Below are 23,045 nucleotides of genomic sequence, written 5' to 3'. Positions count from 1 at the left end.
GTGGCAGAGACCTCCATGGTCGCTGCCATTGCACCAGCTGGTGCTTTCATGCTTTCACGTAGTTGGAAAGGAAACTAATCGTCTGCGGAGCGTAATCTTAGGGGCGTGGGGTGGATTTGCTGATCAGCTCGTAGGTGGGAAATTCTGCTCCTTTGCCGTTGCTCAAAAAGTACACCCAAGGGTCAGCAGTGGCTCTGACAATACTGACCTTTCTTCGTCTTTCATTGGGGGTGTGTATTGCTTTTAAAAAGATAAAATAATACAATAATGCAATAATAAAATAATAATGCAGTAATAATAATAAAATAATAAAAAAAATCCTCCAACCTGGGCTTCAGCACGTGGCCATTACCAAGAGCTGCCAACGGTATTTTGGGTCTGCCTAAGGGAGGTTGGCTCTTAATTATGCCCACTGCAACCAACTAGCACGGAGTGCTGACATCGCCGCCCTTGGGTGGGTTAATGTGCGCCTCTGGAGCTAATTGCTGCAGTCCCCCTGCCCATAGGGACGGGAGGGCTGGGGCTCACGTAGAAGCCCCCAGCCATGAGCATGCCGAAGCTCCCCAAGCCCTCTCTGCTCCTGAGCATCCCTCGGGCCAGCACAGGTGTGGTTTCAGGGCTCTTTTTCCCCTCCAGCCCGCCTGGATTTCTTTTCTGCGCCCTCATTGTGGGGACAGGAGGGGAGGGAGAGGTCCCGTGGCAGGACCCTGACGTCTGAACCTTGTTCCACCCAACCCCCCTGCTTGACGCCCGTCGGGGGTGGAAGGGGACATCCCAGCCATGCCACACCAGGCCACCGTGTCCCTCAGTCCCGCAGGGGAGCCAAGACCCTTCCCCACTCTCCCCTTGCCGGAATAATCCCCGTTCTGGGTCCGGGACTGACTGCAGCCGGAGGTGGCTGCGCTGCTCAAAGCCCTGCTTTGTCTGCCCTGCTTCCCCAGCAGCTCCAGCTCCTTGGGTCCGAGGGCCCAAGGGGGTCCTTGAGCCACTTGGGGGGTGCCGGGAGCTGCAGCGAGGCTGGGGGCTGCCTGCAGCGCTCACCAGCTCCTAGCCCACGCGTGTGCCCTACTGATTTCAGGAACAGAGCCCGTGGTGGGGGCACGGACACCAGGAAGGGGTCTGCTGAGGGGCGCTGGGGCAAATTCTCCTTGGCACGGCAGTGGACACCGCCCCTCGAAGCTCCTGCGCCCCTGTTTGGCCTTGCTGCTTAGGGAAAGCTTCCATGGGGAGTGAAAACCAAACGATGGCCACCGACTTCATCTTCCTGGGGTTCTCCAGCCTGGCGGAGCTGCAGAAGCTGCTCTTCGGGGTGTTTTTGCTTCTCTACCTGCTCACGCTGAGCATGAACGCTGCTATAATGACTGTCATAAGGGTGGAGCGGAGCCTTCACACACCCATGTACTTCTTCCTCTGCGTCCTGTCCTTTTCCGAGACCTGCTACACCCTCGTGATCGTCCCCAAGATGCTGGTGGACTTGGTGGCGGAGAGAAAAGCCATCTCCTTCCTGGGCTGCGCCGTCCAAATGTACTTCTTCCTTCTGCTGGGCTGCTCCCACTCCTTCCTCCTGGCAGCCATGGGCTACGACCGCTGCGTTGCCGTCTGCCGCCCGCTGGCCTACAGCAGCATCATGACCCGGCGGCTCTGCGCGCAGCTGGTGGCCGCGTTGGCGCTCAGCGGGCTGCTGGTGGCCCAGCTGGTCACCCCCCTGGTGTTCTGCTCGCCGTTCCAGGCAAGCCGGCAGCTCGACCACTTCTTCTGCGACATCTCCCCCGTCCTCCGGGTGGCCTTCAGGCACACCGACGCCGGCGAGGCCGTTATCGTGGCGCTGGGCGTCTTCGCGCTGATGGTCCCGCTGATGCTGATCCTGGCTTCGTACCTCTTCATCCTCGCTGACGTCCTGCGCATCCCCTCGGCCACGGGGAGGCACAAAGCCTTCTCCACCTGCAGCGCCCACCTGGCCGTGGTGGTCGTGCACTACGCCTGCGCCTCCCTCATCTACCTGAGGCCGGGCTCCAGCTCCTCGTCGGGCCAGGACGCGCTGATCTCGGTCACTTACACCATCCTCACCCCCCTGCTCAATCCCATGATTTACACCCTGAGGAACAAGGATGTCAAAGCGGCTCTCCGGAAAGCGATCAGGAAAACACAAATTTCTCCAGAATGTTTTCCAGGAAAGAGGTCAAGGTGAGCCGCTTCCCCAGCGGGTATTTCCAGCCGGCAGCCTCCCCTTCCAAAAAGCATCGCTCCTTTTCCGCGAGCCCTTCGGCTCCCAGCGCAGCTTCAGCAAAGCCATGACGGCGAAGCACGGCTGCTAAGAAGGATGAACAAATTCCAGTCACAGTGAGAGTGGGAAAACCAACTTCAATTTCTTTTTGAATATAGAAAACCAATTTCTTTTTGAAGAAGGAAATCCAAATTTCTACCTCAGTGCCAGCAAAGCGTCCAACTGCACAACCTGAGACACTCAGTGAAGAAGAATCATAGGCATCGAAAGAATTTCAAGGGGAAACTCCATTTTTTTTTCAGGCGATCGCAAGCACAGGACCATGTTCATGGTGCGTATCAAGCTCTGGCTGCGTGATATTGCGGGGCCCATCAAAGCCTGCAAGGAACCGAGCTCCTGCAAGGACTTGGCTACTTCGAATCTCATCGGCTCACCTTTGCCGGGGGCTGAATTAACGCACCCGGCCCACAGCCGCTGTGTTCACCTCCTGGGCCGCGTGAAGCTGACGACAAAAGCCTGTTCTTTCCTCCAAAACGAAGGCGTCTTCTCTCAATCAACGGGAGAGCGGAAATCAGCAAAACAAGAAAGGGGAACTATTCCAGGAGGAAAAGCCCCCGTGGAAGCATTCTGTGAAAATGGTCGTTTTTAAAAACCTTTGAAAACCATGCTGCTGCTTTCACAGCTTTTGTCATGCGCAGACCCGGGGTTCCCTCCCTCCGCAGGGGGGATTGCCCCGGCCCGGGAAGCAGCCTTTGCTTTCTGGACAGAACGAAACAGTCAAAGGCAACGACCAGGAAAACCCAAAAGGCTCCTGAAACTTTTATTTCTAGGGCTTGTCACAGCAGCAGCGAGACAGCCACGCTTTCTCCAAACCTTCACATCACGTTGCAAGCTGTCGGGCTCTAACATGGCAGAACTCGGGTTATTTCTGAGTATTTTCATTTCAAGCACGCGCTATTTATTGTGGGGTACGTGGGTCTAGAATCCAGAGCAATGCTGCCCTGAGCCCACGCAGGGGGTGGGGATGCAACAAAGAATGGGACCAGGGCTCTGCAATCTCCCAAAACCACGCGGGGACGTTTTGCAGCCCTTTAGAAAGGGCACTGGGTAACTCGGGGACCAAGAGTGGCGATGCGAGCCCCCAAGAGGTCAAAACAGAAGGAAAGAACAGGGAGGAAGGAGCCCACGGGGATGTGAGAGGCTGCAGCGGCAGGGGAGCCCCCCTCTGTGAACTCCTCGTGCCCCTCACTCTGATATTTTACATGTTACTGACGTGGGAGATCATTAAATGACCGAGTCTTCCTCACACCAGACTTCAGCCAGCTTTACTGCTGTGCTTAAAAAAAAAAAACAAGACAGCTGTCAGGATTTAATCACAGTTTTATTCTGCAAACCCAGCTTTTTCAATTCTAAAATTCCAAAAAAAAAAAAAAAAAGGTGGTGCTGCCTCTCAGGGAATGTACAGCTTCCTGCAGTCTTCGACCTCAACCAAAAAGAGCAGGGAGAGAGCAGAACTAAGCAAATCTACAGACCAAGACAGCGGAGCGCACGCCTGCTCGCAGGGCAGAGCAGCTGGGTCCCTCCCCTTGCATGAGAGCGGAACGCCGCCTCCAGCCGCACACAGTAAGAAGACAGGAAGAGGAAGAAAAAAAAATACAAAACCAAAACCAGGGATTATAACAAGGGCGTGGGACAATCACCTTCACACAAACATTCACAGTTACTCTTGCTCCGGCTCGGTGGCCGCCGGCGGAGCCTCTTCCTCCCCCCCTTCCTCCTCTTCCTCCTGCTCGCTGCATGCAGCCGGAGCCGCCTCACTCACGCTTTCCTCTCCCTTCTCCTCCTCTTTAGCCGCCCAGCCCTCAGTTTTATTTTCTGCTGCTGGCTCCTGGGAAGTTTCTGGAACCGAAGGTGGCTCCTCCGAGTCTGCCTCGGCCGCTGCTTCTGAAGGCGCCACCGCGTCCGAAGGCGCCGCAGCCTCACTCGTGTCCTCCGCTGCTTCCTCCGCTTCGAGCTGGTCGTCGTCTTGCAGAAACGGGGGCATCAGCAGCTGTTTGGGGTGCTGATCCTGCTCCCCCGCGTGTTTCAGGAATTCCTCTGATTTTGACAGCTCTTCGGAAGGCCCTTCCATCTCTTCCGCTGCCGGAGCCGCGTCCGTAGCTTCACCCGTGTCCCCAGCTCCTCCCTCCTGGGCCCGGGCAGCCTCCGCAGCAGAGTTTTCGTTTGCTCCTTCCCCACCGCCATCTCCGCCTTCCAAGGCTTCTGCTTCATCCACGTCCTGGTCGGCGATTTCATCTGTGAAGGGATCTTCGCCCTGGGGAAGAGAGAGGGGAAGAGAGAATAGTCACCGGGCTGCAGTGAGGCGGAGGCAACCTCAGCCGTGAAACGCAGAGGTTCGCAACCGATCGGAAAACGGCAGCTTCTCAATCGTGGAAATCCATCGCGTCAAGCCCCAAAGCCGCTAAACTTTCAGCAAGAGAAGCGCCCCGGGAGGGTGCTCGGATCCCGCATCTTGGAGGAGCGGGAGCAACGCGCAAGTCTTCCCTCCTGCACGGCACGCTGCTGAGCGTGCGGGCGCTGGGGCTGGGTCCTATGCTAAGAACCGTTTGTGCTGCAGCACCCGGGAGAGCGAGCCGGGGCATCGGCTCCGCTCTCGGCTGGGAGGAACTCGGCTCAACGAGACGATTTAAAAAAAAAAAAAAAAAAAAAAAAGCGATTCCTCAACCTCTGTCTGGTCCCGGCTGGGTGGGATGGCACGGGACTCCCACACGGTGGGAAAGGAGTGGGAAGATCAGCAACTGGTGGCCTTCCTCTTGCCCTTCGCTGGAGATCAAGGAGTCCAGCTGCCCGGAGCCACGGCGCTAATGTTAACCTCACGTGCACGCAGCCCTGGCAGTCCCCCGAGCACGGCTCTCGCTCTCTCCCCCACTACGAGGAGCCCGAGCGCCTCGGGGTTGGGTTTATTTTTTATTTTTTTGACCTCGTTACCTTTATTCAGGCCGACATCAGATCCTAGCACTGCTCCCATCGGGGCAGGGACCGTTTTGTTTGGCTCTCTGCTTGTGTTTCGGGGCTAGGTGTGGGTGAGCACTGTACGGTCAGTGGGTGCTGTGCCCTAGCGCTGGCCCTGCCGGAGAGTAGGCGCCACACTGTGCCACCATCCGGGACAAACCGTGCTTCTAAACTCCCTCTCCCTTCCTCACCGGTCACCAAGGTATGCGGAGGGCTGGCCTGCAACAGACGAAATGTGAAGGGAGGTGGGCAGCATGCCAGCGGCAGAAACCTCGCCTGAAATCTGATCGACCGGGACGAAGAGTTTTCTCAACTCCCCCCCCGCCGTGGCTGTGCTGGAGGCCAGGAGAGCGACCTCTCCGGCTCCAGCACAGCGCCTGCGACGTCCCGAAAAGCGGAGGCATGCCAGTAGAGGCCGGCCTGGTAAAGCCAGGCCCGGCCCCGCTCGCTAAGTCCCAGCGCCTCTCGGGTTCTCTGCCTCACGGACCGGATCGATCAGAGGTTCAGACCAGATTGGCTGCCTCCACACGAGCAGATCCATGCAGGTGGAGGACAAACGCAACGGTAAATCTTCCCTGGCTGAGGTTCAGCCAGCCGGTCTCACCTACCGAGGTTCTGGAGGACGTGGGGGGAAAACTTCAGGCTATACCTTGCGATCTGGACCCGTGTCCGTTATCGCCGGTAAAAGCTACGGGGGGATATGAAGTCCACTAGTGGTGGAGACTGTCACGGCCTCCCTTTGGAAGGGCGAGGCGCCCAGCATCCCTCAGAGGAGGAATCGTTAGGCCCGCGTTCAAGAAACCAGCTCTTGATGCTGACAGTCTTGTCAATTATCGCCCTGTCTCCGGCCTTCCTTTCTCGGGGAAGGTTGCCGAGAATGTTTTGGCGAGGCAGCTCGGGCATTACCTGGAATCCTCAGATTTCCTCCACCCCTTTCAGTCTGGTTTTGCACCTGGGAATGGTACGGAGACCGTGCTGGGATGGGTCGAAGATCTCCTCCTGCCGATGGACAAAGGTCAGGCGCCCGTGCTGATTCATTTAGATCTGCCGGCAGCCTTTGATACCGTTGATCATGAGGAGTTGTTGACGTGCCTGCGGACCCTGGCAGGGGTAGACGGAGTTGCACTTGAGTGGTTCCGTTCTTTCCTCTGAGAGATCCCAGAGGGTAGCACCGGGCAAACGCTCGTCTGCCCCGAGGGCTCTCTCGGGTGGGGTACCGCAGGGTTTTTTTGTGTCACCCTCCTGTTCAACGTGTATGAGAGGCCGTTAGGGGAGGCGGCCTCATCACTTGGCTGCAGCGCCATCACACGCTGGCAACTCTCAGCTCAAAGTCTCTTTCACTGGACCCAGAGGGCGGAGTCGCAGTTTTGCTAGAGTCTAGCAGAGACTGGGCATGATGAGAGCCAGCTGGCAGAGGCTCGGTCCGGGGAAGGCCAAAGTGATGCCGGTGGGACAGGGGAAACATCTGCTCCCCCACGTGGGGGGGGGGGGGAGGCCGCCCGCGCTGTCGGCCAGCTTTGCGGACAGGGCTGCTGTCGGATCCTGGGCTGCTCCTGGGCTCCCAGGGAGCAGCAGTAGGCGAAAGCGCTTCGTTTCGTCTTCGCGGGGCCACGAGGTTGCGACCTTTCCTCTCGGATGCGGGCCTCGCCCGTAACCCCCGCCACCTCCAGACCGCGTTGCTGCCAACGCGCTCTGCGCTGGGGGGCTCTGGGGGCGGCCCGCGGCCGCCCGCGCGCTCGGCGGACCCTTCCGCACGGGACGCGCTCCCCCCAGCGCTCTGCTCTGCAGGCTGCACTGGCTTCCGGCTTCTTTCTGCAATTCCGAGTGCTGCTCTGGACCTAGCGAGCCCTACCTGGCGCCGGCCCTGCCCTCTCCTCGCACTCCAGCTCGGCTCTGAAGAAGGGCCGGGGAACGCTCTGCCACTTCCCAGCTTGCACCTCAAGGGAAGGGGGGGCCGGGGGGCTACAGCCAGGCTGTTCCGGCTCACGGGAACTCGGCTCCGTCACTCGGTTGAGCTGCCGGGAGCGCTGCAGAGCCCAGCTCTTTACACAGGGCAAAATTCGCCCCAGTGCAGCGTGGGGGCGGCGGGTGGCACAGGAGCCGACCGCCTCCAACTCCAGCCCGGCCTGGACCCAAGCGGTGCTGCCCAGCTCACGCACGCTGCACCAGGGGGAGCTTGGTCCCCAGGCCACTGCTCGAGGGGTGGCTTTAGCACACCGGAGTTCCTTTTTCTCTTTTTTTTTTCTTCCCTATTTTTGTCTCCTTATGTTTCTGTTTGGACGGTTTCATAACTGCTCTACAAGCGCCTGGGAATTACAGTAGGTACAGTCTGCAAGTTAAAAAAAACATGAGAGGTTGTAAACCGCCTACCGAGAAAAAAGAAACCAGACCCAAGGTTTAGACTAGAGGCAAAAAGGCAGCGGAGTGGGATCTACGCTTCTCCCCATCGCGTGCAGCAGGGTGTCCTGTGACCAACATGCAGCACACACAGCGATGCGCGGCTCCGCGCCGCTCCAACGCTCGGGACCACCACGGCGCCTGTCCCCCACTGCTCCGGGACCTCCGCACGGGCTGGTGACTCTCTCGCCCACTCACCTTGAGGTACTTCTCCAGCATCTTGACGATGTGTTTGTTATTCAGGACGCTCTTGGCGACGTGCAAGCTGGTCTTCTTGAACTGTTCCGCAGCCATCTGAAAAGGAACCCAACGTTAGCGTCACTGGGCCAGTCCTAAGCGGGAAGGAAGAGTTCAAAAGAGGATTTTGGCTCGAGATACTGAATTCTTTCCTCCTCGGCAGGGCTTGCAAAGCCTGACCTCAAAATCCAGCTTCTCAGAGAGCGCCACAAGGAGCAGGTAGAGGCGAGCACCTGCACCTCTTCTGCTGCCACGAGCCCTGGAGAGGAACGCGCGCCAGCTGGAACATCGCCCCAAATATCACTCATCCCAAGCGCGACGAGTCCACGCACACGTCAAATGTTTAACGCCGAGGAGACAAAGACTACCCTGAGGGACGTGTGGATCCGACCGAAGCTCACTGTCTGCATCTGCACTCGCATCGAGAGACAGCAGCAACCCCCAGGGGTTTCCAGCAGCGAAGGCAGCTCCACAACCTCCCCGTAGAGAGGAATTCCTGCGCCAAACCTCCTGGGAGCTGCTGTTCAGCACAGCGTTCCCATGCCCTGGCAGGCCACGAGCCCCAGAACATCTTCCAGAGAGGGCGGTTTGTTTTGCTAAGCTTCTAACACCTTCTCCCAAGACATGACGCAGCTACACATGGGACAGGCAGGATCTGTACTTATCCCACGTAGTGAAAAATAAAAGCTGCTTCCTGCTTTTCACAAGCACTGCACTTCCACTGCCTCTCTTCAGCCTAACTCACCCCATTTCTAAATCCCCTCCGCAGCCTGGGCCAGTTCGGACACCGATTGTCTCCTACCCAAATTCCTCACGTGCCCCCAAAGGGGACTTTAAGCCAGAATTTTAGCAAAATTAGAGAGAAGGAACATTTAGCCTGAGCATTTATACAACATGCCCGGACTTCAATTAGTCCAACACCAAGGAGGCAAAAAGAAAAGGCTACCGGCTGTCTCCACAAAGCTGCGGTTCGGGGCCTGTCTGGATTGTCTGAACGCCAGGCGCCAGTTTTGGCTCAGAACACGTTCTCCCATGGCAGCCTCACTTCCCGCTGGCTGCACAAAATCACTGACGTGCTCCGATAACCCCCCCCCCCAGCGCAGGAGGAGAGGCCAGCTCTCAGAAATAAAGGCAGGGCTGCACAAAAACCTGCAGAGACCGACCGCGACCAGAAGCCAGGTCTGGTTGCTTACCCTGCGGTTTCGGTTGTGATCTGCGGATCGCAGGTGCCTCTGGAGGAGGTGGTTCTGCGCAGGAATTAACATGTCACAGGCCATGCAGTGAGCCGCCTCGATCTTCTTGAAGAAGTGTTCCTGGCCGATACCTGCAGCCACGAGGAGATGTCAGCCCCGATGCGTAAGGAACGAGACGTTCTGGGAACACCAGAACCTTTCCACCTGCTCTCCCCACGCCAGGGCCGATATATTAATTCAGCACCTGTACGCCTTCCCATTTCTGCCTTCCCTTTGGGGACAAAAATCACATCCACGAGGCAGGGACAGGGGTTATTCTGCTCTAAAACGGACGGTACCGATGCAGTACCCACGTGGAGGAGGAGAGATTGTGCTAACAGCCCAAGGTACGAAGCAGTTCACTTACCTGAGCAACGCTGGGCACCAAACCCCGGTTTCTCCAGTCCTGCGGGAAGCCAGCCGGCCTCTCCAGGCCCATTTAACGGCAGAACGGCCAGCTCGAGCCTCCCCCAGCGTTGGCTTCACTCCTCTCTACCTCTGCCCAGGTTTTCTGCCTGAACTCCCATTTTGTAGCCTACCCGTGGCTTATATAAGCCGCATTCCCCACTCCTGGGCTCAGCACAAATACCAGCTCTGTGCGCCGAGGACGGCCGTGCTGGTCAGGCTACGTGGATTTTCTCTCATCACGCTTTTTGCCAAAGCCCACAACGGATCAACTTCACTGCTTCCTCTTAATGTGAGAGGCAAACACAGGCCCCAGCCTGTGTTAACAGGCAATTAACAGCCACAAAGGTAGCAAACCTTTGGAGTTTTTCCCCCATTTATCTACTTTTAGGATCTACCGGTACACAAGCTTTGTGAATCTTGTCGCCTGTGAAACTGCAGGACAGATCCCCACCAAAGTGACATCCCACAAAGCGGGCACCGAGGCATCCAGACCCCGACCCACGGCAGCACAAAGGACAGAGCCCCTCCGGAAGCAACATTCATCAGACTGAAACCCTGTTAAGCCGCAGCAGTCCTCAAAGTCAGCAGGGAGCCCACAAGGTTCTGATTAGTTTGGTAGGCTGGGGTGAACGGGAGGTTTGGTGGTGGTTTCACCTCTTGGCAGCCGCCGCTCTGCCACCAGCTGCGGCCACACCACTGCGTGCTACCGGAGAGCCCCGTGTTTTTGGGATTCCCCCCCTCTTCCCCCCCACGGGACAGACTCTTACCCTTAAAAGGATCCGGCTTCTGCTTTGTGCCCTCTTTCTCAGTCAGCTCCTGGCGACGCTTCTCAATTTTCTTATTCCTATTGACGATGTATTCCTAGAGAGAGGAAGGGGAAGGAGCTCGCTGTCCTCCACAACGCACCGAGACACCAAGGCCCTCAAAAGGGAAACGAGGTCCCTGTGGTCTTCCTCCTGGCCTTGTCATAGCTGGTGAATTAAGAGGACGAGGCAGGCGTTTTCCCCTCCCCGTCCCTTCCAGCAATGAAAGATCCACCCCAGAGCCCAGCTCGGTGCCCCCCCCATCAGGTTCCAACCTTACAGTCCCCCAGGGCAGACGGCAACGCCCCTCAACAGACCCCAAGAAGCAAAAAAAAAAAACCAGACAATGAAACACCCCATTCCTTCCTCAGCTCTAGCTGTGCAGGGGGCAAAGAATGTCTGGAGCATTTATTTCTGGCCTTTCTGTTTAAATTCGCAGAGCCAACCTCCCTTCCCAGCACGCCAACCCAGGAGAAATCGCATCACACTAAATGAAGTCATCGAGTGATGCGTTAACGAGTGGTGATGCGAGCCAGCCGGGCAGAGGGCTGACTGTTCACGATTTCATAACCCCTTCCACTCCCAGACAAGCCTGGAAATCCCAAATAACCCAGCAGTGATGCAGAGAAGACACAGAAGAGACGCGCCAGCACGGGGCTGTGCATGTACCTGCAGGAACTCGACCGTTTTGTCTGGGAGTTTGGTGCCGATGTACCGCAAGGTCTCTTTGTGGAACTTGCTCTGTAGGTGTTTTTGGATCTCCTCTTCCTCAAAACTGCGGAACTTGCACACGGAACAGGCAAACTGGATCCTGAACAGAGCGATTGCACCCAAGTGAGCTGAATTTTTAGTGAGAACATCAAGAAAATCACAGCTGCTACTGCCCCAACTGTACTTTTCTCTCTCTTTTTTTTTCCCCTCAGAACGCCACGCCACAGTTTTACGCTGTGGCAGTTCTTTGTGATCGCTGTGTAACCCCCACTGAATGAACAGCATCCACTTCTCCCCAAAATAGGTCATTACACCACAGGAGAGGATGCAAAACCCCACACAAGTTTAAAAGCAGGTGGACAAACTCAAACCGCAGGAGACTGAACAGATATAAAAATACTCTCCCTGGTTTGGGACAGCCCTGAGATACAGAACCACAGGTGCCACCTTAAGCTGTCTTTCGGTGATTTATGGTGTTACTGTCATAGCAAGGCTGCTTATATAGCCACTTAATATTCCCTTCTGAATTTGTAACTCTACACTGAATTTGTAACTCTACACTGAGCTATGTATTAAACAGCATGGTATTCCCATCTTAGAGCAGTCCTAAGGGACAGAAAGGGGGAAGAAAAAAACCCAAAACTGCTGGAATCAGAACGCAGAGCCCCAAAACATGATTCCCCAGACAGGCTTCTTGCAGAGAAGGTCCCAGGTAAATATTACAACATGCAATCGTTCACAGAAATGCTGGGAACAGACCAGGCTATCCCTCTTCCTACCTGTCCATGGCACGGTCGCGCATCCTATCTCTTCGCCGCTGCTTCTCCCTCTTCTTTTTCACCTCTTCGTCATCATCTTCGCAGCCGTCTCCAGATGCTAAGGGGAAGGAAAAATAAGAACAAAAATCTCAGAGTTGCTGTGTGCGAGCTCACGGTTCACTGGATGAGGTATTTTGGGACCAAGTTCCTTCGCTTCCTCTTTACTCTCAGCTTCAGAAGGAACTTCTGGTCTCCAGCAGCTGCCATAAAACCCAAACCCTCCCCTCCTCCAGCTCCCTCAAATTCCCAGATTCAAATTCCCAGAGCAACTCAAGTCTTGGGAGGCAGCGACAGGACATGCCCTTACTGGAAAGGGCAGTCACAAAGTCATTTACTTCCACAGTGCCGCAGAGGCATGCTGCCAAGACACCCCCCGTCTCACTTTCTGGGGGAGAATGATTTTTTCTTCCTGTATTCTCATTTTTTCCCCCCAACCACCTATTTTTCACAAGGCTGAAAAGCTACTTAAACAGGTTAAGCAGCAGAAGCACGGACGTTAGTAGTGCTAACATTGCAGCTCTGCTTCCTTAGAACGGTTTCAAACAGACTTATTACGTCGCCTTCCCAACAATCTCGAGACTTGTCAGGAAAACAGCTGAGACCCAGAGTTTCAGCTGACCTAATCTTGGCAATATTTTAGGGGAGAAAGCTACAAATACTGGGTCAGAGGTCTATCAGCCCCACGGGACAACGCCTTCAGGTGAAAGGAGCACAGAGACCAGTCCCAGTCAAGACCCAGTCAGCAGTGGGAGGCTTGAACAAGAACTTTAACACCCAGCCGCGCTTGTTTCAATCCCAAGCATAACCCAGAAGCGCCGACATCACTCATTAACGAGGCTTCTGCAAGTCACCATAACGCAGAAAGCACAGCACGTTTGGGGCTGACGTGTCTTCACCAAAAAGGTGAATCCAACGCCAGCAGAAGCTGTTTCAGCTCCTTTAGAGCACGTGGGTTTTAAAATTACCACCCTGATATCCCGCCATATATCCCTGTATATCCCGGCGGGAGCTGCATCAGCTTTTGATGGAGGGAAAAAAAAATGAAAAAATCAAACTCTGGGCAGTGCCTGAAGGCGAGGCAGGCAGCAAGGTGGAGCGTGTCCGGCTCGCACGCTGGGGGAGCCACCCTACCTTCCTCTGCAAAGTCACCACAGCTCCCGTTCTCCTGGAAAAACAGAAACAGAAAAGGACGCCGCTGTCACGTGCTGCCATCTGGAGGTGTCGTTGTCCACCCAGCCACCGGCAGCGCTGGGGAAGGACGAGGTGATTTCACCCCCCTGCTGACGCAGGGACGGAGCGTCTACGTTCACTACCACCACCGCAAGGCCGTCAGTTGGCACAGGTGGTTCCACGTCACTGCGGACTATCACTCCTGGCCATCAACGTTTAAATATTCCACGCCTGAGTCACTGTCTGAGGAGCGCCTTGCAGGGACCCCCCCCTCCCCCCAAAAACCTGGCAAAGGAGTAAAGGAAACCACCACTAATTGGGACTTCTGCCTAACGAGCCTCACAGGTAGAGCCAGAAGCATTAGGACAGGCGCGGGACCCTGTCCCGCTCCAGGGCTCTCAGCGCCTTGGCACAGGCACCTCAACACAGATCAATCTGCCAGTAATCCTTGCTGAAGGGCACGGGAAATGAGGAGGAACGAGTACTTTTGGAACGTACGGGCTCAGAACGCTGCTTCTAGGTGATTTTAACAACTCTGCCTTCAGCACAGTCAAAAAGGCAAACGGCTGACGTGGGTAAATGTTCCCATGGCTGCCACAAAGACTAAAGGAAAAAATAATAAAAAGTTACTTACACCTTTGTCAGCTTCATCTCCTGATTTTTCCTCTCCTTCGCCCTCATCTGCTGCATGCAAGAAAAATCATTTAGCCAGTGTCGGGAAGTTTTCTCCCCCATTACACGCTCCAAGAGGCTACTTCGGAAGTCACCAAGTACTGCAATAATGGCTCAAAACCCCAGCAAGGACAGCCAACGGCTCACTGGTTTCTCCTTGCCTCCCAGTCTGTGCTGCAAACGCTGTCCTTACACCCCCAAAGCCCACCTGGGGCATTAAATTTTGGCCTAGGCCACGAAGCCTGCGCACAAGGTACAATTTGCAAGCACGTTATGACGACGCCCATGCCAGCAACTGAAGAACACGGCAGCTTTGAAATAATCGTTCAGCTGAAAAGATAATTCACCTTTCAGCTGAAAAGATAAAACGCTTAAGAACACGGGGGGGAAAACGAGCAGCGCTCGGCTCGTACCGTTCTCGGTGTCGTCGCCCTCGCTGTCAGTCTTTGCCTGTTTGCTGTCCGGCTCGTCTCCACTTTGGGACTGCTTCCGCTTGCGTCCTCCTTCGCTGTCCGACCGCCCTCCTGAACGGTTTCGGAAACCTCTCCTCTTGGGCTACAGGTGGAAGGAAACAACCAGATCAGCCAGCCCCACGCCCCAGAAGTTCAAGTATTCCACCCGTCTGCTGCAGGCCCTACAAGAGCCAAGCCCAGATGACCCCACGAGACTTTAATCCAGCTACAAAAGGATTTGCCGGTGGACTTAAAGCCAGGTTGAACAAATCCATTAAGGGTCCCACCGCCCTCCTGAGGGGATTCAGGACGGGGACACCGCCCTGTTTGGGACCCCTGAGATCACTCAGCGGGGGAAGCGACCTGAGCTCCTCCAGGAGGCTCCGCTCCACCAACCAACGGCCAAGCCGCCCTCCCGGGGCAGGAGAGCGAGCTGCCCGGGCTCTCACAGCAAAACCCACGACGGCGACAACTTACCGTGAGCGTGTTCGTGTGCCAGGGCACCGCGCCCATCCTGTCTCTGTTCCGCTGCCGCCCCATTCCGTACGGCACGTTACCGTACCGTCCCGTTCCCATGCCCGACATCCCCATCATGCCATAGTCATAGTCTCCATAGTCCCCGTAGTCTCCGTAGTCACCGTAATCCCCATAATCCCCGTAGTCACCGTAATCTCCATAGTCTCCATAGTCCCCATAGTCCCCATAGTCAGGGACCAGGGCTTGGGAGAAGAGAGAGGGGAGCCTGTTGGGGCCGGCGCCCCCCATCCCACGCCCACCCATGTAGTTCAACTCATTCCAGCGAGCGGAGAGGCGCTCCGAGCTCGAGGAGGGCATGAAGTGGTCGGAGCGGTTGAAAGTGTTCAGGCGCCCCCGGTTCTGCACGCGGTTCTGGCCCCGTCCTCGGATGAGGCCGTAGTTGTTGGCCCGGTTGCGAGACTGATCCCTGCGGCCGTCGAACTGGCTCCCGAAGGAATCGCCGCGATCGGCGCCGACCTCGCCGTAGTCGTAGCCGGACCGGTACATGTCGCGGTCGTTCATCGAGGACCTCGAGTCGTACGATTCGAAAGACTCGAACCTGAAGGAGCTGCACGGTGAGGAGAGAGCAGTCAGCAGCAGGAGTAAAGCCGTGTATCGCACAGAGTTTGCATCTATTCGTATCAAAACCCAAATGTTCTCGACTAAAAAACCCTTTTTAAATTCTGATCCCTTTCTGTACCCACCACCTTTTCTTTAGCCTCAGGAAAATCAGTATCAAAACGCTGCGTTTTTGGCACAAGTATGCGAACAGAAACTTCGATCTATGATTCTACGATCTGAACAGAAACCCTTTGGAGGGGTTACAACCTCACCAGCTTTATAGCAGAACACCAAATCACCCCGAGCTTTGCTTTGCCAGCTGAAAAGCAGATCCCAAAAGCTTCCCTGCTGCAGCCTACACGAGGCAAAAGCAAGAAAGGCTGCTTCCCATCGGCAGGGTCAGCGATTCGGACCCAGAAGAGAACATCCTGCCTGCTAAAGGATCTCAGCTGGAGGAAAAGGGGAACATCAAAACAATCAGCCACCACCGGCAGGGACGAAAGCACAGACACTGGCTTGAAAGGGAAAAAGTAACAAAAACCTAACTTTGCTAAAAAAAAAAAAAAAAAAAGCAAACTGCAGGGTTTTGTCCAACACGCAGGTGTACTTTTAATACCATGGAGAACCCAAAAGGAAAGCAAGCAGCCCCTTAAGGCAAAACTCAGAGCTGTTCCTCCACGTGTGGAATTAATTCAGGTAAGCCCCTCAGCCGTCCAAAGTAACATCAAACGGCAAAAAAAGAGGCGAAGCTTCGCCGATTCAGCAACTCTTGCCAGGCTCTGCGTTATCATTCGAGTGGCAAGACGAGCACCAAAATGAAACGACTCTCCAGGCTGGCATGGTTTAGCCCAGGGGAAAGAAAAGCACGCTGGGCAGCCGGGAGGGAAGACGGATGTAGGTGAAAAGGTGTTTCTAGCTTTGAAGCTTCTTGAAGTGAAAAAGCCTTCTACAAAATCTGTTAACCGAATCCACCACGGAGGTCGCTTTTAGTGCCTGATATATACATCAGGTTTGACATGCTTAATATTTCATGTATTAAAAATGTTTTTGTATATAAAGGGGTGTGCACGTGCACACACGTATCAGGACAGGTTAAAAAATAAGCGATTAATCTCGTTCGTTCACCCTGGAACGGACAGCGGATCATGCTGTGCAACCAGAACAGCTTAATCTGACGTCGCAGTGATTCGAGGCCACACTTTTTTACCGTTTAAAAAAAAAAAAAAGGGAAGAAGCTGGGCAGTCACCTCTCCTGGTCTTCCATTCCTTCCCCCGTGCCGCCGCTGCCCTCCTTCGACAGCATATCCAAGCGCTGGTTTATTTTGGCTATGATGGAATCCGAGTTCTCGTTCGCCACGGTCTCGCTGCCGTATGAGGCAACGGGCATGGCGGAGCCGACGTCGGCGTTCATGCTCATCTCCGAGGTTTTGGGAGTTTCCCAGGTGCTGGAGGTGGCGGCAGCGGCCGCGGCGTAGTTGTACGTGGCCGCCGTGTTGGCGGCGGTGGTTTGGGTGTTGTAGTAGTCATAGCCTTCGTAGCCTGGCAGAAAGGGGAAAAAAAATCAGCGTTAATGCAGGGTCATTGGGACAAGGGAGTCTGGGAGAAGAGCTGAGACGCTAACGGACCCTACCGGGCAAGGCTGCGGCTGAGCTTTGCTCCGTTAAAGGAAATCTGGCTTCTTAAAGCGAGAATGTCAGAGGTTTCTTGTTTCCCAATGCTAAAAGCTTACGGATCTCCTTTGGGCGCTTCTAACCACGGAAACGGAGCGCTGCCGGTTCCGTTTGTGATTTAGGAACAAGCTCAGTGGATACTGTGGGACTTTGTCAGCCTGAGGCAGCTACGCCGCAGTCCCAAAACCCAAAAGACGACCAGAGCACTGCACACTCGGCAAACAAAGAACCAAAGGGACGGAATAAATCCAGCAGGGAAAAAAAAAGAAAGGAATCAAAGCAGTGAGGAGCACTCGAAGAGCACAAAGCCAGCCACCACAGGAAAAAGCGAGGCCCTAAAGCCAGAGGTCACCCCACGGGACGTGCTGGGGGGTCCCGACGGCACCGGTTGCCCCCCACTCGCCACCTCCTGAGCCCTGAGCTAAGAGCAAAGCTTCCTCCAACAGCCCTGCAGTCGCCGCTTCTGACCTGGCGTGCCCTTGGCTATGTCAGTCCTAGGGCTCTCGTAATGCGACTGCCAAGTCTGCCAGGAAGATCCCTCATAATTCTCCTTGGCCGCCATGCCTACAATAAAATTGACAACGGTTAAGGTCGACGGTGCGCTGCTGCCTGGCTCTTTCCTTGCGTTTCCCCCACCCCCCCACCCCCCCCCAGCTGCCTGGCTTTTGGTTGCGGGGGGATCGTGAGCCCACCAGAGCAGGGACCGCCCTCGGGCCTTGGCTGGGGCTCCCGGGCTTCCCAGAAAGAGAAACAAAGGAAGAAAAACTCAATTTTTCAGCAATGATTTGGGCTGGGAGGCTGGAGTTGACAGCCCTGCCGCGCAGTATTTGATTTTACCCCGTGAGGAGCAAATAAACGGTATTTCATAAAAGCACCTTGGGCTTTTGCTTTCCCTGGGGAAGGCATTAACAGCTCAGAACAGCCAGACAATCCGAATCTGGGCCAATTAAGTAAACACCGCTCTGAGAGGAAACACTTACTAGCAAAAGGCAAATCATGTTTAATTCAGGAGGCGCTAGCCTGTGTGTAGACACCATCAAGATGCCAGAACTTCAAGGGCAAGCCTCGGATTTTGAGGGGGGGAAAAAAATAAAAAGTGGCGTTACTGAGATCAGAGGTAACACATCTGGCTGTTTGAGATCAAAAGAGAAACGGAGGCATGAAATAAATTAACTTCTCGTCCACGAGGCGATTTGCCTGCTTTAAGAAAGAGACGGCTCTCCGTCATCAGGACGGAGATTCTGCCCCGCAAAAGAAAAAGCCGCATGCGATCGCGGCGAAGAAATCAACGAGGGCTCCTCACGGACACCAAATGGCCCCGAGCCCGTTTTTCCTGCACCAGAGGAAAACTCCTGCGCTCTTCCGGAGCGGGGAAAGCAGCTCCGCGCGGTGTGGCCGACCCGAGACCGAGCAGGGCACCAAGGCGCTGAGCACGTACCTTGCCAGCTTGTGGCGTTTGTCGCGTATGTACCTGAGCGAGAGAAAAGAGACGGGGTCAGCTCCGGAAGCAACGCCCTGCAGCAGCTAGAAGGGGAGGGATGCAGCAAACGCAACGCTGGTAAAAATTACTTTTCAGAATGGGCGAGGAAGAAGCTGGGACTTCCAGCAGCTACTTATGAGAATGAAATGGGAAACGGACATCTTTTCTTAAATATTTGTACTTGAAAACACTCAAATGACCCAAAAAACCAAGCCAAAACTCAAGTAAAACACCTGAGGTGCCTGCGCAGAGTTCGCACGGCAGCATTTTGGTGCCGAGGCACTGTTTGGGGCACGTGATCGCCTGCAATTCCTTTTTCTCCCCGAGCTCCAAGCCCGGGGGAACGGCGGCGGCGGGGCTGCCCCCCACTCCTCTCACCCCAAGCCGTCACCGCTCTGAAACCCGGCCGCGATTTGGCCTCGGGAGTTTCGGTTTCGACACACGCTCAGCAGAACACACCAGAAGTTTACCTTGGGTGTTGCTGGCCCCCGTACTCCAGGTGCCATAACCTGCAAAAAAAAAATAAAATAACAGAGCTATCAGAAGGTTCAGGTGCTTCCTCCAGCCACAGTTCCACTTTCTTCCCTTAATTGCCCCAAAATCAAGGATGTTTTTAATTACACCTGCACTGGGGGAAACGTGCCCAAAGCCTGACTGATACTTTATTTGCAATTAACTCTGAAAACATCTCGTTGACCCTCGGGTCGATGACACACTGAGAATTAAGGAAAATGATAAAAAACAAACCAAATCACAAACAGGTGGAGTTTTGAAAGAGAAAGCAGCTCTGAAAGGCGCTTGGTGCAGCCACGGCGTGAGGCTACGTGAGAGCTTCACGAGACAAACCTGCCCAAGACCCGACCCTGCTCACCACGGGCCTACAGAACGCGTGCCCCCTTTTAAAGGCTTTTTTGGGCTGTTGGAGCAGTGAATTCCTCAAAGCTCGGGAGAAGGGGAGCGTAAAGCACAGCAATCGTGGCAGAAATGTTTAAACCACCACGGAAATCACCAGGTGGTGAGCAAACAGGGAGCAGAGGCGAACGACCACGTTTTCTAAGGGGAACCTTGGCGCTGACGGGTTTCCTTCTGTGCTTTTGGAGGCCGAGCTGTGCCCTGTTCAACTTCGGGGCAGCCAGGTCACGATTTTTTCCCCCATCCTCCTACATGAACGGCCCGCCGAGCACACGCAGACAAAAGCAGGAGAAACAAAGCCAGTCCGGGGAGGCTGCAAGGTCTTCGGTGAAGCCTCGGCTCTGCCGTGCCTGCGGCGCAAAGGAAACGGAGGCTGCTCGGCCTGAAACGCACCAAAAACAGTTTCACTTCTTTCTCTGCTGAAGCGCGGGCTCCTCGTGGGCTGCGCCTCTGGGTTATAAAGAAAAAAGCCGCTCAGTTTTGGGTGACATCTGTGTCCTTTGGCGGCTGTTCACACAGGTATCGCCACGGGGGCGGTGCTCTTTCAAGGAATAAAGAAATCTGGGTTAAGCAGAGACCTCAACACTTTGACAGCAATTAAGAACACGGTAATTAAGCAGTCGCCATCTAATTCCAAAACCAACGTTTCTCAAAGAAAGAGCCCTACGTAAAATGTTTGGGTATCAGCGACTCGATACCAGCATCTGCATCCCTCCCCTGCCGCACATACGTATTGCTGTTTGAGGGAAGATTCCAGCTCCTAGACAGCTCACTAGTTTCAAGAAACCAAAAAAAAAAAAAAAAAAGCAAGATTCCTTCTCCGCAGTAACTTTGGAGCCGTTTATTCAGATCAAGTTGTCGAAGGAGAGAAAGCAACACTTGTGGAGGACGATCCAGCTGCCCCGTTCACAGCACCTCCCTTAAAAAAGAGACGGACTGCATCCTGAAAGCGTGGTTTGCTGAAGGGTGGTGAGTAAAAACACATGCAGAACGGGCACCACTGCTGAGTTCTTTCTAAAACGCCGCTGTGGACCCGTCAAAAATCGCTCCCGGGGGACTTGCATGTTTTTGAAGGTGAGCAGAGTAAGCAGAGCGTGAATTTGCCAGAAGAGGACCAGGATACGGGGCTACACGGGTCCCAGAACTGCAAAAATCGACCGTACACGGGGTCTGCACGACCTTAAAAGGGACCCGGAACAACCGAGGAAGCAATCAGGCGCTAAACTTCCACTGGCACAACTTCCTTTCTCTTCCCATCTCTGTCGGCGTCGTTTTGAAGCTTGAAGAGACACCAAAAACTGGTGGAGGCAGGGAAACGGCACCCAGCACGCCGCCGCTAGGCACGCGAAGGAAGGCGGCTTCTTTTTACAAGCAGGGCTTCAGGCAGCGACTGAAAACTCCTCGAAGTGGCAGCGTCCTGCCGGCACCCTTGGTGTTTCGGGGCTCACCTGCTGCCTCCTGACCATCTCCACGTTTCGGGGCCCCCTTGCACCCCACTTCACGCCGCTGATCTCCGCGTTTCGGGGCTCACCTGCTGCTTTCTGAGGATCTCCATGTCACCTGCCACCTTCTGCCCCACGCTTTGGGTCTCACCAATCTCCACGTTTCGGGGCTCGCCCACTGCCTCCCCCCCCATTCCACACGGGCTGCTGCGGGGTGCAAAGCGCCGTGGCGTGCCCCAGCCCGATGCCACCCCAAATACCAGGGCGCAACACCCCCACACCAGCAGCGGAGGTTGTTCGGGCACGTGTCCCCCCAGCCAGGTCGGTGACTGGGGGGGCACCGAGCACGGCCGCACCGAGAGGCCCCCCAAAAAAACGGGGCTGGCTGGATGCCCCTGGTGGGGTGGGGGTAAAAGGAAGGTGTAAAAGGGGGGGAGGTGAGGGAGGGAGCAAGAAAGGGAGGGCTGAGGGAGGGGGGCAAAAGGGAGCTGGTTTAAATTGGGGGGGGGGGGGGGGGACACACGACACCGGGCGCACGGGGCAGGGGGCGGGGCCGTGCGGCCGCCATTTTGTGGCGTCTTCAGAAATGGCCCGGCTCCATTTCCGCCGACCAGAAAGGGGCGGGGGGGGGAACCGTGAAAGGTGAGGGGGGGCAGTACCGGACCCCCCCCCCCGCCGCCATGTTCCTACCCCCCCCTCAGGCCGCCCCCTCCCCCCCCCAACACCTCCCGGCGCCTCACAGCCCCGCCCGCCAATCAGCGGGCTCCCTCCGCTGAGCGACGCGCCGCTCGGCCAATAGGCTGCGGCGCCCCCTCACGGGAGGCGGGCCCAACGCCTCCTTGCCCCGAAGCGGCCGCTGCCGCCGCCGCCAAACGCCCGAGCCCCGCCGGGGAGGCGGCGGGAGGGCCGGGGAGGCGCCCCGGGCCCGGGGCCGGCCCGCACCTACCGCCGTAGCCCTGCTCCATGGCGACCGCCCCCGGCCCGCGGCGCCGCTCCGCCGCCCGAGCGCTCAGTGCGCAGCCGCGCAGCTCCCGCCGCCCATTGGGCCCCGCCGGCCCCTTCGGCCCGCCCACGAAGCGCTGCTATTGGCCGCCCTTCGGCTCGGCCGCTATTGGCTGAGCTCGCCCCGAGGCGCGGCCCGCCCGCCGCTCCCATTGGGCCGCGCGGCCCGCCCCCCGCCCGGCCTCCGCGATCCGATTCGTGGAGGAGCCTCCTGCGGTCCCGCCCCCTGGACCCTTCGGTGGTCACGCCTCTCCGCTGTCAATCACGGCCGGACCCGCTCTTGATTGGGCGGCGGCGCGGGGCGCATTGTGGGGGCGGGAGGAGAGCGGTCGCCATGGAGACGGGGCCTGGTCCCGCTCTGCGGGCCTGACCCCCCGGCCCGCTGACCTCTTCTTGGCCTTTGCCCGTGACCCCGGCCCCAAATGTGACCCTCCCCCCCCCAAGGTGTCCCCACACGTGCCTCTGGGTCCTTGCCGTGACCTCAGCTATGACCTTTGACCCCAGCCCTGACCACTGACCCTGCCCATGACCCTTTGGCTTGCAGAAAAGGGACTCCACAGGGGTAGTCCCGCCAGAGCCGTGCGCGCCTGACGCGGCAACTTGCCGTGGTTATGTGCAGCAAAGAGTTACATGTGCGTGGAGTTTCACAGAGCGCCTATACATAGTCATAACCCGTCCCCGCTTCCTATTAAAGTTAGTTCCAAGGAGTCATCTCCGTAAACTCCTCCCATCTGCACGTGCCCAGTGCCTCCTGGTGGGGGTTGTCGGGAGTCGTGGGGATGAAGATGGATGGCTCTTCCTCGTCACCGCTAGCTGACCTCTTGTCTTTGCAGACTCAGGCGCTCCTTGGCTCTTGTCCATCCGCAGGACCAGTTTCTCCCAGTTTCTCAAGACAGGCTCACTCTCTTGTTAGGAGACTGACCTTGGTAAGGGGCCCAAGGCTTCTTGCTTTGATTAATTGGCACAATGCACCATAGTTAGCAAAGACGCTAAGTAGCATCCTAGTTTAATGCCGTCAGCGCTCTATCTCTACCTGATAAGAGTCTCCTAACTCCCTCTCTCAGCAGGGCTTTCCTTTACTTCTTCCCCTCCTCTTCTGAGTTGTGCTGGAGTTCAGCTGCCTAGCACGGTAAAACCACCGCAGCAGCCCAGGCCCCAGCCCAGCCAGCCTGGATGCACCCCTCACACCCTCAGCAGGGCTGGCCCCGCGGAAGATGGGTGCCCAAGAGGGTGGGACTGAGCAAGGCGCACCCCAGGCCCACCTGCATGGGCACGGGGTGGCACGGGGCCCCTGGGGTCCCAGTCCAGGACGGGGAGGGACTCTCT

The 23,045-nt window shown here is 56.3% G+C and overlaps 2 protein-coding genes across 15 annotated transcripts; one reads left to right on the top strand and one right to left on the bottom strand.

Moving 5' to 3' along the window:
* Positions 1-325: 325 nt before the first annotated feature.
* On the top strand, positions 326-3,759 carry LOC310890993 (olfactory receptor 10K1-like). The gene is given in 2 exon segments (XM_083853305.1): positions 326-2,128; positions 2,130-3,759. Coding segments are annotated over 2 exon segments (1,092 nt in total). The 5' UTR covers positions 326-1,222; the 3' UTR covers positions 2,316-3,759.
* AKAP8 (A-kinase anchoring protein 8) lies at positions 3,587-21,786 on the bottom strand. Of its 14 annotated transcripts, none has more exons than XR_014577386.1 (17): positions 21,664-21,786; positions 18,834-18,872; positions 18,322-18,354; positions 17,352-17,447; positions 16,461-16,752; positions 14,614-15,220; positions 14,098-14,239; positions 13,647-13,696; positions 12,974-13,007; positions 11,804-11,900; positions 10,983-11,124; positions 10,278-10,371; positions 9,064-9,194; positions 7,832-7,927; positions 6,143-6,337; positions 5,213-5,455; positions 3,587-4,538 (listed from the first exon to the last, which is right to left on the bottom strand). XR_014577386.1 is itself a non-coding variant. In XM_083853293.1 (15 exons), the coding sequence occupies exons 1-15, from the start codon at positions 21,680-21,682 to the stop codon at positions 3,945-3,947; spliced, it is 2,466 nt and encodes an 821-aa protein (XP_083709419.1). In that variant the 5' UTR covers positions 21,683-21,785; the 3' UTR covers positions 3,587-3,944. The 14 variants fall into 14 exon arrangements, 10 of the variants coding, with proteins under 10 accessions (XP_083709419.1, XP_083709421.1, XP_083709427.1 ...); XR_014577387.1 differs by having other exon boundaries at positions 4,401-4,538; positions 6,189-6,337; XR_014577389.1 differs by lacking the exon at positions 12,974-13,007 and having other exon boundaries at positions 13,649-13,693; positions 21,664-21,785.
* Positions 21,787-23,045: the final 1,259 nt, after the last annotated feature.

This window comes from Anser anser, assembly GCF_964211835.1.
Source record: "Anser anser genome assembly, contig: HAP1_SCAFFOLD_279, whole genome shotgun sequence".
Lineage (NCBI taxonomy): Eukaryota > Metazoa > Chordata > Aves > Anseriformes > Anatidae > Anser > Anser anser.
Note: the sequence above shows the minus strand (reverse complement) of the source record. Positions and strands in the feature narration are given on the sequence as shown.

Bases quoted from the DNA above. Each gene is read 5' to 3' on its own strand.
- AKAP8 (XM_083853293.1), bottom strand. The intron at 17,448-18,321 runs GTACGTGCTCAG...ATTTTATTGTAG, and splicing joins AAACGCCACAAGCTGGCAAG to GCATGGCGGCCAAGGAGAAT. The intron at 16,753-17,351 runs GTCAGAAGCGGC...CCTTTCTGCCAG, and splicing joins CATAGCCAAGGGCACGCCAG to GCTACGAAGGCTATGACTAC.